The following is a 14,355-nucleotide window of genomic DNA, read 5'->3' as shown; positions in this document are numbered from 1 at the left end:
TAGGACATACAGTACACCCACACTAACACAAACACAGCTAGGACATACAGTACACCCACACTAACACACACACAGCTAGGACATACAGTACACCCACACTAACACAAACACAGCTAGGACATACAGTACACCCACACTAACACAAACACAGCTAGGACATACAGTACACCCACACTAACACACACACAGCTAGGACATACAGTACACCCACACTAACACACACACAGCTAGGACATACAGTACACCCACACTAACACACACACAGCTAGGACATACAGTACACCCACACTAACACAAACACAGCTAGGACATACAGTACACCCACACTAACACACACACAGCTAGGACATACAGTACACCCACACTAACACAAACACAGCTAGGACATACAGTACACCCACACTAACACAAACACAGCTAGGACATACAGTACACCCACACTAACACACACACAGCTAGGACATACAGTACACCCACACTAACACAAACACAGCTAGGACAATCAAAAAAGTCACAACGACAGAATGCACCAGAGCAAGTTCAATATTTACATTGCCAAGGAAAGTGAAATAGATAATAAACAAAAGTGAAATAAACAATAAAACAGTAAACATTACACTTCCAAAAGTTCCAAAAGAATAAAGACATTTCAATTGTCCTATTATGTATATCTACAGTGTTGTAATGATGTGCAAATAGTTCAAGTACCAAAGGGAGAATAGATCAACATTAATATGGGTTGTATTTACAATGGTGTTTGTTCTTCACTGGCTGCCCTTTTCTTGTGGCAACAGGTCACAAATCTTGCTGCTGTGATGGCAAACTAAAGTATTTCACCCAATAGATATGGGAGTTTATCAAAATTTGATTTGTTTTTCAAATTATTTGTGGGTCTGTGTAATCTGAGGGAAATGTGTCTCTAATATGGTCATACATTTGGCAGGAGGTTAGGAAGTGCAAAAGAGCACATAGCCTGTCTTCTCTCTTTATGCTCACTGAGTCTGTACATAGTCAAAGCTTTCCTTAAGTTTGGGTCAGTCACAGTGGTCAGGTATTCTGCCACTGTGTACTCTCTGTTTAGGGCCAAATAACGTTCTAATTTGCTCTGTTTTTTGGTAAATTCTTTCCAATGTGTCAAGTAATTATCTTTTTGTTTTCTCATGATTTGGTTGGATCTAATTGTGTTGCTGTTTCTCTCCTGGGGCTCTGTGGGGTGTGTTTGTGTTTGTGAACAGAGCCACAGGACCAGCTTGCTTAGGGGGCTCTTCTCCAAGTTTATTTGTCTGTACTGTAGGTGATGGCGAGTTGGCCTCCCGTGTGGTGCAGTGATCTGAGGCATTGCATCGCAGTTGCTAGCTGTGCCTCTAGAGATCCTGGTTGAAGGCCAGGCTCTGTCGCAGCCGGCCGCGACTCTGGGAGACCCATGGGGCGGTGCACAATTGGCCCAGTGTCGTCTGGGTTAGGGGAGGGTTTTGCCGGCAGGGTTGTCCTTGTCCCATTGCGGTCTAGCAACTCCTGTGGCGGGCCAGGCACATGCACGTTGACATGGTCGCCAGGTGTACGGTGTTTCCTCCGACACATTGGTGTGGATGGCTTCCGGGTTAAGTGGACATTTTGTCAAGAAGCAGTGCGGCTTGGTTGGGTTGTGTTGCGGAGGACGCACGGCTCTCGACCTTCGCCTCTCCTGAGTCTGTACGGGAAGTTGCAGCGATGAGACAAGACTGTAACTAGCAATAGGAAAACACGAAATTGGGGAGAAATGTTTTTTTTTATAATCAAATCAAATCAAAGTTTATATGTCATGTGCGCCGAATACAACAGGTGTACCTTACAGTGAAATGCTTACTTACAGGCTCTAACCAACAGTGCAAAAAAGGTATTAGGTAAGTAAAGAAATAAAACCACAGTAAAAAGACAGGCTACATACAGTAGTGAGGCTATAAAAGTAGCGATGCTACATACAGACACCGGTTAGTCAGGCTGATTGAGGTAGTATGTACATGTAGATATGGTTAAAGTGACTATGCATATATGATGAACAGAGAGTAGCAGTAGCGTAAAAGAGGGGTTGGTGGGTGGTGCGACACAATGCAGATATCCCGGTTAGCCACTGTGCGGGAGCACTGGTTGGTCGGCCCAATTGAGGTAGTATGTACATGAATGTATAGTTAAAGTGACAATGCATATATGATGAACAGAGAGTAGCAGCAGCATAAAAGAGGGGTTGGGGGGGCACACAATGCAAATTATACTGTAGGTGATGACTTTGTTATGGAAGGTTTGGGAATCGCTTCCTTTTAGGTGGTTGTAGAATTTAACGGCTCTTTTCTGGATTTTGATAATTAGCGGGTATCGGCCTAATTCTCCTCTGCATGCATTATTTGATGTTTTACACTGTACATGGAGGATATTTTTGCAGAAAAATTATTCTGCATGGGGAGTCTCAATTTGGTGTTTGTCCCATTTTGTGAATTCTTGGTTGGGGAGCGGACCCCAGACCTCACAACCATAAAGGGCATTGGGTTCTATAACTGATTAAAGTATTTTTAGCCAGATCCTAATTGGTATGTCAAATTTTATGTTCCTTTTAATGGCATAAAAGGCCATCTCTCTCTCTTTATCTCTCTCTCTATTTCTCTCTCTGTCTGTCTGTCTCTCTTTCTCTCTCAGCTCTCTCTCTCTATTTCTCTTTCTCTACCTCTCTCTCTATTTCTCTTTCTCTACCTCTCTCTCTCTATTTCTCTCTCACCTCTCTCTCTCTATTTCTCTCTCACCTCTCTCTCTCTATTTCTCTTTCTCTACCTCTCTTTCTCTCTCTCTTTTTCTCTTTTTCTCTCTCTCTCTCTCTCTCTCTCTCTCTCTCTTTCATTTTCTCTCTCCCTCTATTTCTCATTCTCTCTCTCACCTCTCTCTTTCTCTCTCTCTCTCTCTTTCATTTTCGCTCTCTCTCTATTTCTCTTTCTCTATTTCTCTCTCTCTTTCTCTCTATATCTTACACACACACTCACACAGTCACTTAGACTCTCTCCCTGTTGTCCAGGCACTAAAGCTGAAGACCATCGTCAGAGGAGACGCCCCAACCAGTCTGGTCACTACAGGCCTGTGTAGAAAAGAGGTGATTTGACTGAACCATCCATACTGTAGCATGCCATACCATACAGGCCTGTTGTTATACCTGTTGTGTTTTCCTTGTATCCTCATACTTGTGTGTGTGTGTGTGTGTGTGTGTTACAGCCGTGGGAGTCCCAGTCATTCTGCAGTACGTTTCCCTATGAGACAGTGTGTGCTGACTCCTGGGGTCAGTCTCTGCTGGTCGCCACGGAAGCAGCAGGGGTCATGATGATAGATGGTGAGGTCATCACACACACACACACTTTGAGGATTTAAAATGGAAGTGCTTCATGAATAAAGTGGATTATGTTTTATTATCACTGTCCTATGCATTATTCAATTATCACTTAGCCATGAATATCAATCAATCAATCAAATGTATTTATAAAGCCCTTTTTCCATCAGCTGATGTCATGAAATGCTGTACAGAAACCCAGCCTAAAACTCCAAACAGCAAGCAATGCAGATGTAGAAGCATGGTGGCTAGGAAAAACTCCCTAGAAAGGCAGGAACCTAAGAAGAACCCTAGAGGGTGGCCAGTCCTCTTCTGTCTGTGCCGGGTGGAGATTATAACAGAACATGGCCAAGATGTTCAAATGTTCATAGATGATCAGCAGGGTCAGATCATAATAATCACAGTGGTTGTAGAGGGTGCAACAGGTCAGCACCTCAGGAGTAAATGTCAGTTGACTTTTCATAGCTGATCATTCAGAGTTAGAGACAGCAGGTGCGGTAGAGAGAGTCGAAAACAGCAGGTCTGGGACAGGTTGCACGTCCGGTGAACAGGTCAGGGACAAGGTAGCACATCCGGTGAACAGGTCTGGGACAGGTTGCACGTCCGGTGAACAGGTCAGGGACAAGGTAGCACATCCGGTGAACAGATCAGGGACAAGATAGCACATCCGGTGAACAGATCAGGGACAAGATAGCACGTCCGGTGAACAGGTCAGGGACAAGGTAGCACGTCCGGTGAACAGGTCAGGGACAAGGTAGTACGTCCGGTGAACAGGTCAGGGTTCCATAGCCGCAGAGAGAACAGTTGAAACTGGTGCAGCAGCGATGTCAATGATTCAATCAGCATTGATGTAATTGTAATCTGAAAGTCAAATTCTTACTGTTATAATGTCCCTATATTTCAGCTGTTGATCCACTTCTTTCAAACCCAGGTGAGTGTAACACACTAAACTCTCCCCATTCAGTGCTACATCACCTTTCAGCCAACTATATCAGCCAATGGTTTCATTATTGCAGCAACAATATCAGTGTTTGTAATAACAGTTGGTAAGACCCACTAATAATACTGGCTGGTGCTGAATAGCCAACAGAGAAATTACTATGGTGTTCTGTTGTGTTGTGTTTGTAGATAACAGGTCCTGTCCACAGTGCAGGTGTTTGATAAGACTACGGTGGTGTTGTGTTGTGTTTGTAGATAACAGGTCCTGTCCACAGTGCAGGTGTGTGATAAGACTATGGTGGTGTTGTGTTGTGTTTGTAGATAACAGGTCCTGTCCACAGTGCAGGTGTGTGATAAGACTATTATGGTGTTGTGTTTGTAGATAACAGGTCCTGTCCACAGTGCAGGTGTTTGATAAGACTATTATGGTGTTGTGTTTGTAGATAACAGGTCCTGTCCACAGTGCAGGTGTTTGATAAGACTATTATGGTGTTGTGTTTGTAGATAACAGGTCCTGTCCACAGTGCAGGTGTTTGATAAGACTATTATGGTGTTGTGTTGTGTTTGTAGATGCCCAGGTCCTGTCCACAGTGCAGGTGTGTGATAAGACTATTATGGTGTTGTGTTGTGTTTGTAGATGCCCAGGTCCTGCCCCCAGTGCAGGTGTGTGATAAGACTATGGTGGTGTTGTGTTGTGTTTGTAGATAACAGGTCCTGTCCACAGTGCAGGTGTGTGATAAGACTATTATGGTGTTGTGTTTGTAGATAACAGGTCCTGTCCACAGTGCAGGTGTGTGATAAGACTATTATGGTGTTGTGTTGTGTTTGTAGATAACAGGTCCTGTCCACAGTGCAGGTGTGTGATAAGACTATTATGGTGTTGTGTTTGTAGATAACAGGTCCTGTCCACAGTGCAGGTGTGTGATAAGACTATTATGGTGTTGTGTTTGTAGATAACAGGTCCTGTCCACAGTGCAGGTGTTTGATAAGACTATTATGGTGTTGTGTTTGTAGATAACAGGTCCTGTCCACAGTGCAGGTGTGTGATAAGACTATTATGGTGTTGTGTTGTGTTTGTAGATAACAGGTCCTGTCCACAGTGCAGGTGTGTGATAAGACTATTATGGTGTTGTGTTGTGTTTGTAGATAACAGGTACTGTCCACAGTGCAGGTGTGTGATAAGACTATTATGGTGTTGTGTTGTGTTTGTAGATGCCCAGGTCCTGTCCACAGTGCAGGTGTTTGATAAGACTATTATGGTGTTGTGTTTGTAGATAACAGGTCCTGTCCACAGTGCAGGTGTGTGATAAGACTATTATGGTGTTGTGTTGTGTTTGTAGATAACAGGTCCTGCCCCCAGTGCAGGTGTGTGATAAGACTATTATGGTGTTGTGTTTGTAGATAACAGGTCCTGTCCACAGTGCAGGTGTGTGATATGACTATTATGGTGTTGTGTTTGTAGATAACAGGTCCTGTCCACAGTGCAGGTGTTTGATAAGACTATTATGGTGTGGTGTTGTGTTTGTAGATGCCCAGGTCCTGTCCACAGTGCAGGTGTGTGATAAGACTATTATGGTGTTGTGTTTGTAGATAACAGGTCCTGTCCACAGTGCAGGTGTGTGATAAGACTATTATGGTGTTGTGTTGTGTTTGTAGATGCCCAGGTCCTGCCCCCAGTGCAGGTGTTTGATAAGACTATGGTGGTGAAACAGATACACGTTGTAGAGCCTCAGGACCTCCTCATCACCAGGGCTGACAAAGGTGGGTACTATCCTTAGTTAGACTGAGCAGCTTTCCTCCATACTGTCTTTCATTTCATTTCTACTGTTTCTCCATTCCTACATACTGTCTTTCATTTCATTTCTACTGTTTCTCCATTCCTCCATACTGTCTTTCATTTCATTTATACTGTTTCTCCATTCCTACATACTGTCTTTCATTTCATTTCTACTGTTTCTCCATTCCTCCATACTGTCTTTCATTTCATTTCTACTGTTTCTCCATACTGTCTTTCATTTCATTTCTACTGTTTCTCCATTCCTACATAACTGTCTCCCTCTCTATTTTCATCTGCTTCCTCCTCTTTCTCTCCCTTACCTTCTCTGTCTCCTGTTCTATGTCCCTTCTTTAATTTAGCTCCCGCCCACTCCTACCCACCTTTCTTAACCCCCTCTCTCTCTTTCAATCCTACCTCCATCCCTCCCTCTCTCTCTCCCTACCTCCATCCCTCCCTCTCTCTCTCTCTTTCTCCCTACCTCCATCCCTCCCTCTCTCTCTCTCTTTCTCCCTACCTCCATCCCTCCCTCTCTCTCTCTCTCTTTCTCCCTACCCCCATCCCTCCCTCTCTCTCCCTCTCTTTCTCCCTACCTCCATCCCTCCCTCTCTCTCTCTCTCCCTACCTCCATCCCTCCCTCTCTCTCCCTCTCTTTCTCCCTACCTCCATCCCTCCCTCTCTCTCTCTCTCCCTACCTCCATCCCTCCCTCTCTCTCTCTCCCTCTCTTTCTCCCTACCTCCATCCCTCCCTCTCTCTATCTCCCTCTCTTTCTCCCTACCTCCATCCCTCCCTCTCTCTCCCTCACTTTCTCCCTACCTCCATCCCTCCCTCTCTCTCTCTCTCCCTACCTCCATCCCTCCCTCTCTCTCCCTCTCTTTCTCCCTACCTCCATCTCTCCCTCTCTTTCTCCCTACCTCCATCCCTCCCTCTCTCTCCCTCACTTTCTCCCTACCTCCATCCCTCCCTCTCTCACTTTCTCCCTACCTCCATCCCTCCCTCTCTCTCTCTCTCTCTCCCTACCTCCATCCCTCCCTCTCTCTCTCTCTCCCTACCTCCATCCCTCCCTCTCTCTCCCTCTCTTTCTCCCTACCTCCATCTCTCCCTACCTCCATCTCTCCCTACCTCCATCTCTCTCTCTCTCTCTCTCTCTCTCTCTCTCTCTCTATCTCTCTCTCTCTCTATCTCTCTCTCTCTCTCTCTCTCTCTCTCTCTCTCTCTCTCTCTCCCCTTGTGTATTTTAGGGTGTTTACTTGTGTCTCAGTCACTCTAGCGAACACATTGATCTCCCTTTGTGGTCTGAGGGGGCTGACCTATACACATCCTCCCCCTGTAGACTGCTGTGTGTGTGTGTGTGTGTGTGTGTGTGTGTGTGTGTGTGTGTGTGTGTTTTTTTTTCAGGTTCTGGGTTGACCTATTGAGAGGGAGAAAGAACACAGAGATAGAGGGAGAAAGAACACACAGAGAGAGGGAGAAAGAACACACAGAGAGAGGGAGAAAGAACACAGAGAGAGAGGGAGAAAGAACACATAGAGAGAGGGAGAAAGAACAGAGATAGAGAGGGAGAAAGAACACAGAGAGAGAGGGAGAAAGAACAGAGAGAGAGGGAGAAAGAACACAGAGAGAGAGAGGGAGAAAGAACACAGAGGGAGAAAGAACACAGAGAGAGAGAGAGGGAGAAAGAACACAGAGAGATGGAGAAAGAACACAGAGAGAGAGGGAGAAGGAACAGACAGAGAGAGGGAGAAAGAACAGAGAGAGAGAGGGAGAAAGAACACAGAGAGAGAGGGAGAAAGAACACAGAGGGAGAAAGAACACAGAGAGGGAGAAAGAACACAGAGAGAGAGAAAGAGCACAGAGAGAGAGGGAGAAAGAACAGAGAGAGAGGGAGAAAGAACACAGAGAGGGAGAAAGAACACAGGGAGAGAGGGAGAAAAAACACAGAGAGAGAGGGGGAGAAAGAACACAGAGAGAGAGGGAGAAAGAACACAGAGAGAAAGAGGGAGAAAGAACACAGAGAGAGAGGGAGAAAGAACACAGAGAGAGAGGGAGAAAGAACACAGAGAGAGAGGGAGAAAGAACACAGAGAGAGAGGGAGAAAAAACACAGAGAGAGAGGGAGAAAGAACAGAGAGAGAGAGAAAGAACAGAGAGAGAGGGATAAAGAACACAGAGAGAGGGAGAAAGAACACAGAGAGAGAGAGGGAGAAAGAACACAGAGAGAGGGGGAGAAAGAACACAGAGAGAGAGGGAGAAAGAACACAGAGAGAGAGGGAGAAAGAACAGAGAGAGAGGGAGAAAGAACACAGAGAGAGAGGGAGAAAGAACACACAGAGAGATAGGGAGAAAGAACACAGAGAGAGAGGGAGAAAGAACACAGAGAGAGAGGGAGAAAGAACAGAGAGAGAGGGAGAAATAACACAGAGAGAGAGGGAGAAAGAACACAGAGAGAGAGGGAGAAAGAACACAGAGAGAGAGGGAGAAAGAACACAGAGAGAGAGGGAGAAAGAACAGAGAGAGAGGGAGAAAGAACACAGAGAGAGAGGGAGAAAGAACACACAGAGAGAGAAGGAGAAAGAACACAGAGAGAGAGGGAGAAAGAACACAGAGAGAGAGGGAGGAAGAACACAGAGAGAGAGGGAGAAAGAACACAGAGAGAGAGGGAGAAAGAACACAGAGAGAGGGAGAAAGAACACAGAGAGAGAGGGAGAAATAACACAGAGAGAGAGACAAATATGAAGGAAGCAAGTGAAAGAGAGAAACAGACGGACACACACAGAGACAGTCACATAGACAGACAGAACAGAAGAAATGGTCATGCCAATGCAGCTTGTTTGAATTTGAATGAACCTTTTGCAAGAAATTCAATTTCAGATGACATATAGCACCAATCACACATGCTAGTCTTGTATCTTCATACATTCTAATTCATGCACCATAATAGTGACAGACAGAACTCACTAAATTGTGACCTCTTTAAATTAGCTGCTACCAGTGTTTGGATTCCATAGAGATTTAGTTAAGCCTATTTTAATCTCACACAACATGTTGTGACAATATTCCAAGATTGCTTTCTGTTAAAGGACCAGTGCAGTAAAAAATAAATACAGATTTGCATGTGTTTTATATTATATTGAAACTATCACTGGAAAAGTATGATTTTTTTATCAGTGCTATTTCCTGATAGTTGCTGGTTGGTTTGCTATTGTGGGAGAGTCGGCATTCCATTGTGACATCACCATGCAGTAAATTGGTTAATAGACCAATAACAAAGTGAGTTCCAAACCTCTCGGCCAATAACAGCTAGATCTCAGTTTCCCCCTCCCTACTCAGACCCATCCAGACAGTCTTAGCAAAAATCTTGCTTGATAAATAGTTTTTTTGCCAACAAGTCTATTACATTAAGGTACCCAGAAATAATATGATGTTGAAATAAAAACGGCTACATTTGGCCTTTAACAGGCTACATGTGTCAGAACACAGGTGGTTTGTGGGTGGATACAGACTACAGGTTACCTACAGCGGAACACTATTACAGAAACATGGAAAACAGAACAACATTTATAAAAAATGTATTAAATGTCCAATCTGGAATATTTGCATATTTATAACATTTTGATTTCATGGTCTGTCAGGCCACAGCTGTGTTTATTCATTTGAAGCTGGTTACATTTCTCAATCGCTATCCTTCGTTTTACATCTCAGGGCTACTTTTGGGCTGAAACACAAACCCCAGATTAGCTTCAATGAGGATGTTTTGTTGTGTTGTTTCCCAGGGAAGGATGCGCGTCTCTATGTGTTCAGACTGAGCATGCTCAAGAGAGGCTTGGAGGAGAGGCAGCTGGTTCGCACCAAGTGTGACAGCCGAGAGAACAAACTGGAAAAGACCAAAGGTTCACACACACACACACACACACACACACACACACACACACACACACACACACACACACACACAGGGGTGTCATGCACCCATTATTTTGGAGGGGGCACAAAGTATGTGAGGATCGGGTGGGGGTGGTCCATCTGAGAATTTTTCAAACATCTGAAACAACTTGTTCCTGCAATCTAGAGGCATAATCATTATGCCTAATTCTACGTAACAAGAAGAAAAAACGATATTGAAGCATAATCTCTTTATCTGTTAAATTGTCATTTTAATTAATGATGCACATTGATTCTTTAAGAACATTTATGCCTTAGTACAACTGCCACACTGGTATCATAACCCAAGAATTCAAGCAATGTTTGTATTTTGTAAAGTCTAGCAACCTTGACAGCACACATGTCAGCTAAGCTAGTTGGACAAACTGCTCTATATAGGAACATACAGGACCATGACAAACTGCTCTATATAGGAGCATACAAACTGCTCTATATAGGAACATACAAACTGCTCTATATAGGAACATACAGGACCATGACACACTGCTCTATATAGGAACATACAGGACCATGACACACTGCTCTATATAGGAACATACAGGACCATGACACACTGCTCTATATAGGAACATACAGGACCATGACAAACTGCTCTATATAGGAACATACAGGACCATGACAAACTGCTCTATATAGGAACATACAGGACCATGACAAACTGCTCTATATAGGAACATACAAACTGCTCTATATAGGAACATACAGGACCATGACAAACTGCTCTATATAGGAACATACAGGACCATGACAAACTGCTCTATATAGGAACATACAGGACCATGACAAACTGCTATATATAGGAACATACAGGACCATGACAAACTGCTCTATATAGGAACATACAAACTGCTCTATATAGGAATATACAGGACCATGACACACTGCTCTATATAGGAACATACAGGACCATGACAAACTGCTCTATATAGGAACATACAGGACCATGACAAACTGCTCTATATAGGAACATACAGGACCTTCAGAAAGTATTCACTCTCCTTGACTTGTTCCACATTTTGTTTTTACAACCTTAATTTAAAATGGATTCAATTGTGATTTTGTGTCACTGCCCTACACACAATACCCCATAATGTCAAAGTGGAATTATGTTTTTAGACATTTTTACAAATGAATTAAAACTGAAAATATGCAATGCCTTGAGTCAATAAGTATTCTATCCTTTGTTATGACAAGCCTAAATAAGTTCAGGAGTAAAGATTTGTTTAACAAGTCATAATAAGTTGCATAGACTCACTCTGTGTGTAAGTATAGTGTCACTTGAAACCCTCTCTGTAGCAGAGGGGAGTAGCAGAGGAAGGGATGGCAGAGGGAGGGATATCAGAGGAAGGATGGCAGAGGGAGGGATAGCAGAGGGAAGGTAGGAGAGGGAGGGATAGCAGAGGGAGGGATAGCAGAGGGAAGGTAGGAGAGGGAGGGATAGCAGAGGGAAGGATAGCAGAGGGAGGGATAGCAGAGGGGGGGATAGCAGAGGGAGGGATAGCAGAGGGAGGGATAGCAGAGGGAGGGATAGCAGAGGGAGGGATAGCAGAGGGAGGGTAGCAGAGGGAGGGATAGCAGAGGGAGGGATAGCAGAGGGAGGGATAGCAGAGGGAGGGTAGCAGAGGGAAGGTAGTAGAGGGAGGGATAGCAGAGGGAGGGATAGCAGAGGGAGGGATAGCAGAGGCAGATAGCAAAGGGAAGGATAGCAGCAGCACTCAAAGAGGAATGTGCTCAGAGTAATGTGCTCAGAGTAATAGTAATAATAGTAATCATTTGCTCAGAGTAATATAAATAATAGTAATAACAGTAATAATAATACTAATAGTAATAACAGTAGTAATAATACTAATAGTAATAACAGTAATAATAATACTAATAGTAATAACAGTAATAATAATACTAATAGTATTAACAGTAATATTAATACTAATAGTAATAACAGTAATAATAATACTAATAGTAATAACAGTAATGGTAATAATAATAATAGTAGTAATAGTAATAGTAGTAATAATTCCATTGCTCTATTGCATACTGTAGCTAACCACTCAAACATATCTTCCCCTCTCTTTTTCTCTCTCACACACCTTTATCCTCTCTCTCTCCTCTTCTCCTCTGCCTTTTCTCTTCCACTCTCTCCACCTCCCCCTTCCTCTCTGTCCCAGGGTGTCACCTATACTCCATCAACACCCACCATGGGTCAGAGTTGAGGATCGTGGCGGCCATCAGGAATAAGCTCCTCCTCATCACCAGGAAACAGCCCCGCCTCGACGGCCCAGGCACCCTCGCTGCTGCAACCCACTCGCCCGTGGACCAGTTCCAGTACATACGGGTGAGAGAAGCTGTACACACGAGTGGACACATACAGACTCACGCAGTTTAATCGCACACAGAAACACACACAACACGTACACATGTTTGGGGGGAATTATTGAATGAGTTCAACAAGTCAATAATCAGTATACCTTCCAAGTAAAATACAATCTAATTTTATTTGTCACATGCGCCAAACACAACTGTAAACTTTACCGTGAAATGCTTACTTAAGAACCTTTCCCAATGAAAATAAAATTGTAACACGAGAAGGATTTAAATAAAATACACAAGAATGGAGCTATATACAGGGAGTACCAGGTCAATGTGGAGCTATATACAGGGAGTACCAGTACCAGATCAAGGTGGAGCTATATACAGGGAGTACCAGGTCAATGTGGAGCTATATACAGGGAGCACCAGTACCAGATCAATGTGGAGCTATATACAGGGAGTACCAATACCAGATCAATGTGGAGCTATATACAGGGGGTACCAGTACCAGATCAATGTGGAGCTATATACAGGGAGTACCAATACCAGATCAATGTGGAGCTATATACAGGGAGTACCAGGTCAATGTGGAGCTATATACAGGGAGCACCAGTACCAGATCAATGTGGAGCTATATACAGGGAGCACCAGTACCAGATCAATGTGGAGCTATATACAGGGAGTACCAGTACCAGATCAATGTGGAGCTATATACAGGGGGTACCAGTACCAGATCAATGTGGAGCTATATACAGGGAGTACCAGTACCAGCTCAATGTGGAGCTATATACAGGGAGTACCAGTACCAGATCAATGTGGATCTATATACAGGGAGTACCAGTACCAGATCAATGTGGAGCTATATACAGGGAGTACCAGTACCAGATCAATGTGGAGCTATATACAGGGAGTACCAGGTCAATGTGGAGCTATATACAGGGAGCACCAGTACCAGATCAATGTGGAGCTATATACAGGGAGTACCAGGTCAATGTGGAGCTATATACAGGGAGCACCAGTACCAGATCAATGTGAAGCTATATACAGGGAGTACCAGTACCAGATCAATGTGGAGCTATATACAGGGAGTACCAGGTCAATGTGGAGCTATATACAGGGAGCACCAGTACCAGATCAATGTAGAGCTATATACAGGGGGTACCAGTACCAGATCAATGTGGAGCTATATACTGGGGGTACCAGTACCAGATCAATGTGGAGCTATATACAGGCAGTACCAGTACCAGCTCAATGTGAGCTATATACAGGGAATACCAGGTCAATGTGGAGCTATATACAGGGAGCACCAGTACCAGATCAATGTGGAGCTATATACATGGAGTACCAGATCAATGTGGAGCTATATACAGGGAGTACCAGTACCAGATCAATGTGGAGCTATATGCAGGGAGTACCAGTACCAGATCAATGTGGAGCTATATACAGGGAGTACCAGGTCAATGTGGAGCTATATACAGGGGGTACCAGTACCATATCAATGTGGAGCTATATACAGGGAGTACCAGTACCAGCTCAATGTGAGCTATATACAGGGAATACCAGGTCAATGTGGAGCTATATACAGGGAGTACCAGTACCAGATCAATGTGGAGCTATATACAGGGAGTACCAGTACCAGATCAATGTGGATCTATATACAGGGAGTACCAGTACCAGATCAATGTGGAGCTATATACAGGGAGTACCAGTACCAGATCAATGTGGAGCTATATACAGGGAGTACCAGGTCAATGTGGAGCTATATACAGGGAGTACCAGTACCAGATCAATGTGGAGCTATATACAGGGAGTACCAGTACCATATCAATGTGGAGCTATATACAGGGAGTACCAGTACCAGCTCAATGTGAGCTATATACAGGGAATACCAGGTCAATGTGGAGCTATATACAGGGAGTACCAGTACCAGATCAATGTGGAGCTATATACAGGGAGTACCAGTACCAGATCAATGTGGATCTATATACAGGGAGTACCAGTACCAGATCAATGTGGAGCTATATACAGGGAGTACCAGTACCAGATC

General features: G+C 44.0%; 1 protein-coding gene across 2 annotated transcripts in view; it reads left to right on the top strand.

Annotated features, from left to right (window-relative positions):
- The window catches only part of LOC139408436 (GTPase activating Rap/RanGAP domain like 3), a 179,208-nt gene that overhangs the window by 125,879 nt on the left and 38,974 nt on the right, over positions 1-14,355 (top strand). For both annotated transcript variants that reach the window (XM_071152299.1, XM_071152300.1), the window contains exons 17-22: positions 3,041-3,115; positions 3,235-3,349; positions 4,251-4,277; positions 5,942-6,046; positions 9,833-9,949; positions 12,167-12,333. In XM_071152299.1, the coding sequence (XP_071008400.1) occupies positions 3,041-3,115; positions 3,235-3,349; positions 4,251-4,277; positions 5,942-6,046; positions 9,833-9,949; positions 12,167-12,333 (606 nt within the window). The remainder of the gene's footprint in view (positions 1-3,040; positions 3,116-3,234; positions 3,350-4,250; positions 4,278-5,941; positions 6,047-9,832; positions 9,950-12,166; positions 12,334-14,355) is intronic.

Source organism: Oncorhynchus clarkii, chromosome 5 (assembly GCF_045791955.1).
Source record: "Oncorhynchus clarkii lewisi isolate Uvic-CL-2024 chromosome 5, UVic_Ocla_1.0, whole genome shotgun sequence".
Taxonomy (NCBI): Eukaryota; Metazoa; Chordata; class Actinopteri; order Salmoniformes; family Salmonidae; genus Oncorhynchus; species Oncorhynchus clarkii.
The sequence above is the reverse complement of the archived record's forward strand: the minus strand, read 5'-3'. Positions and strand labels throughout refer to the sequence as shown.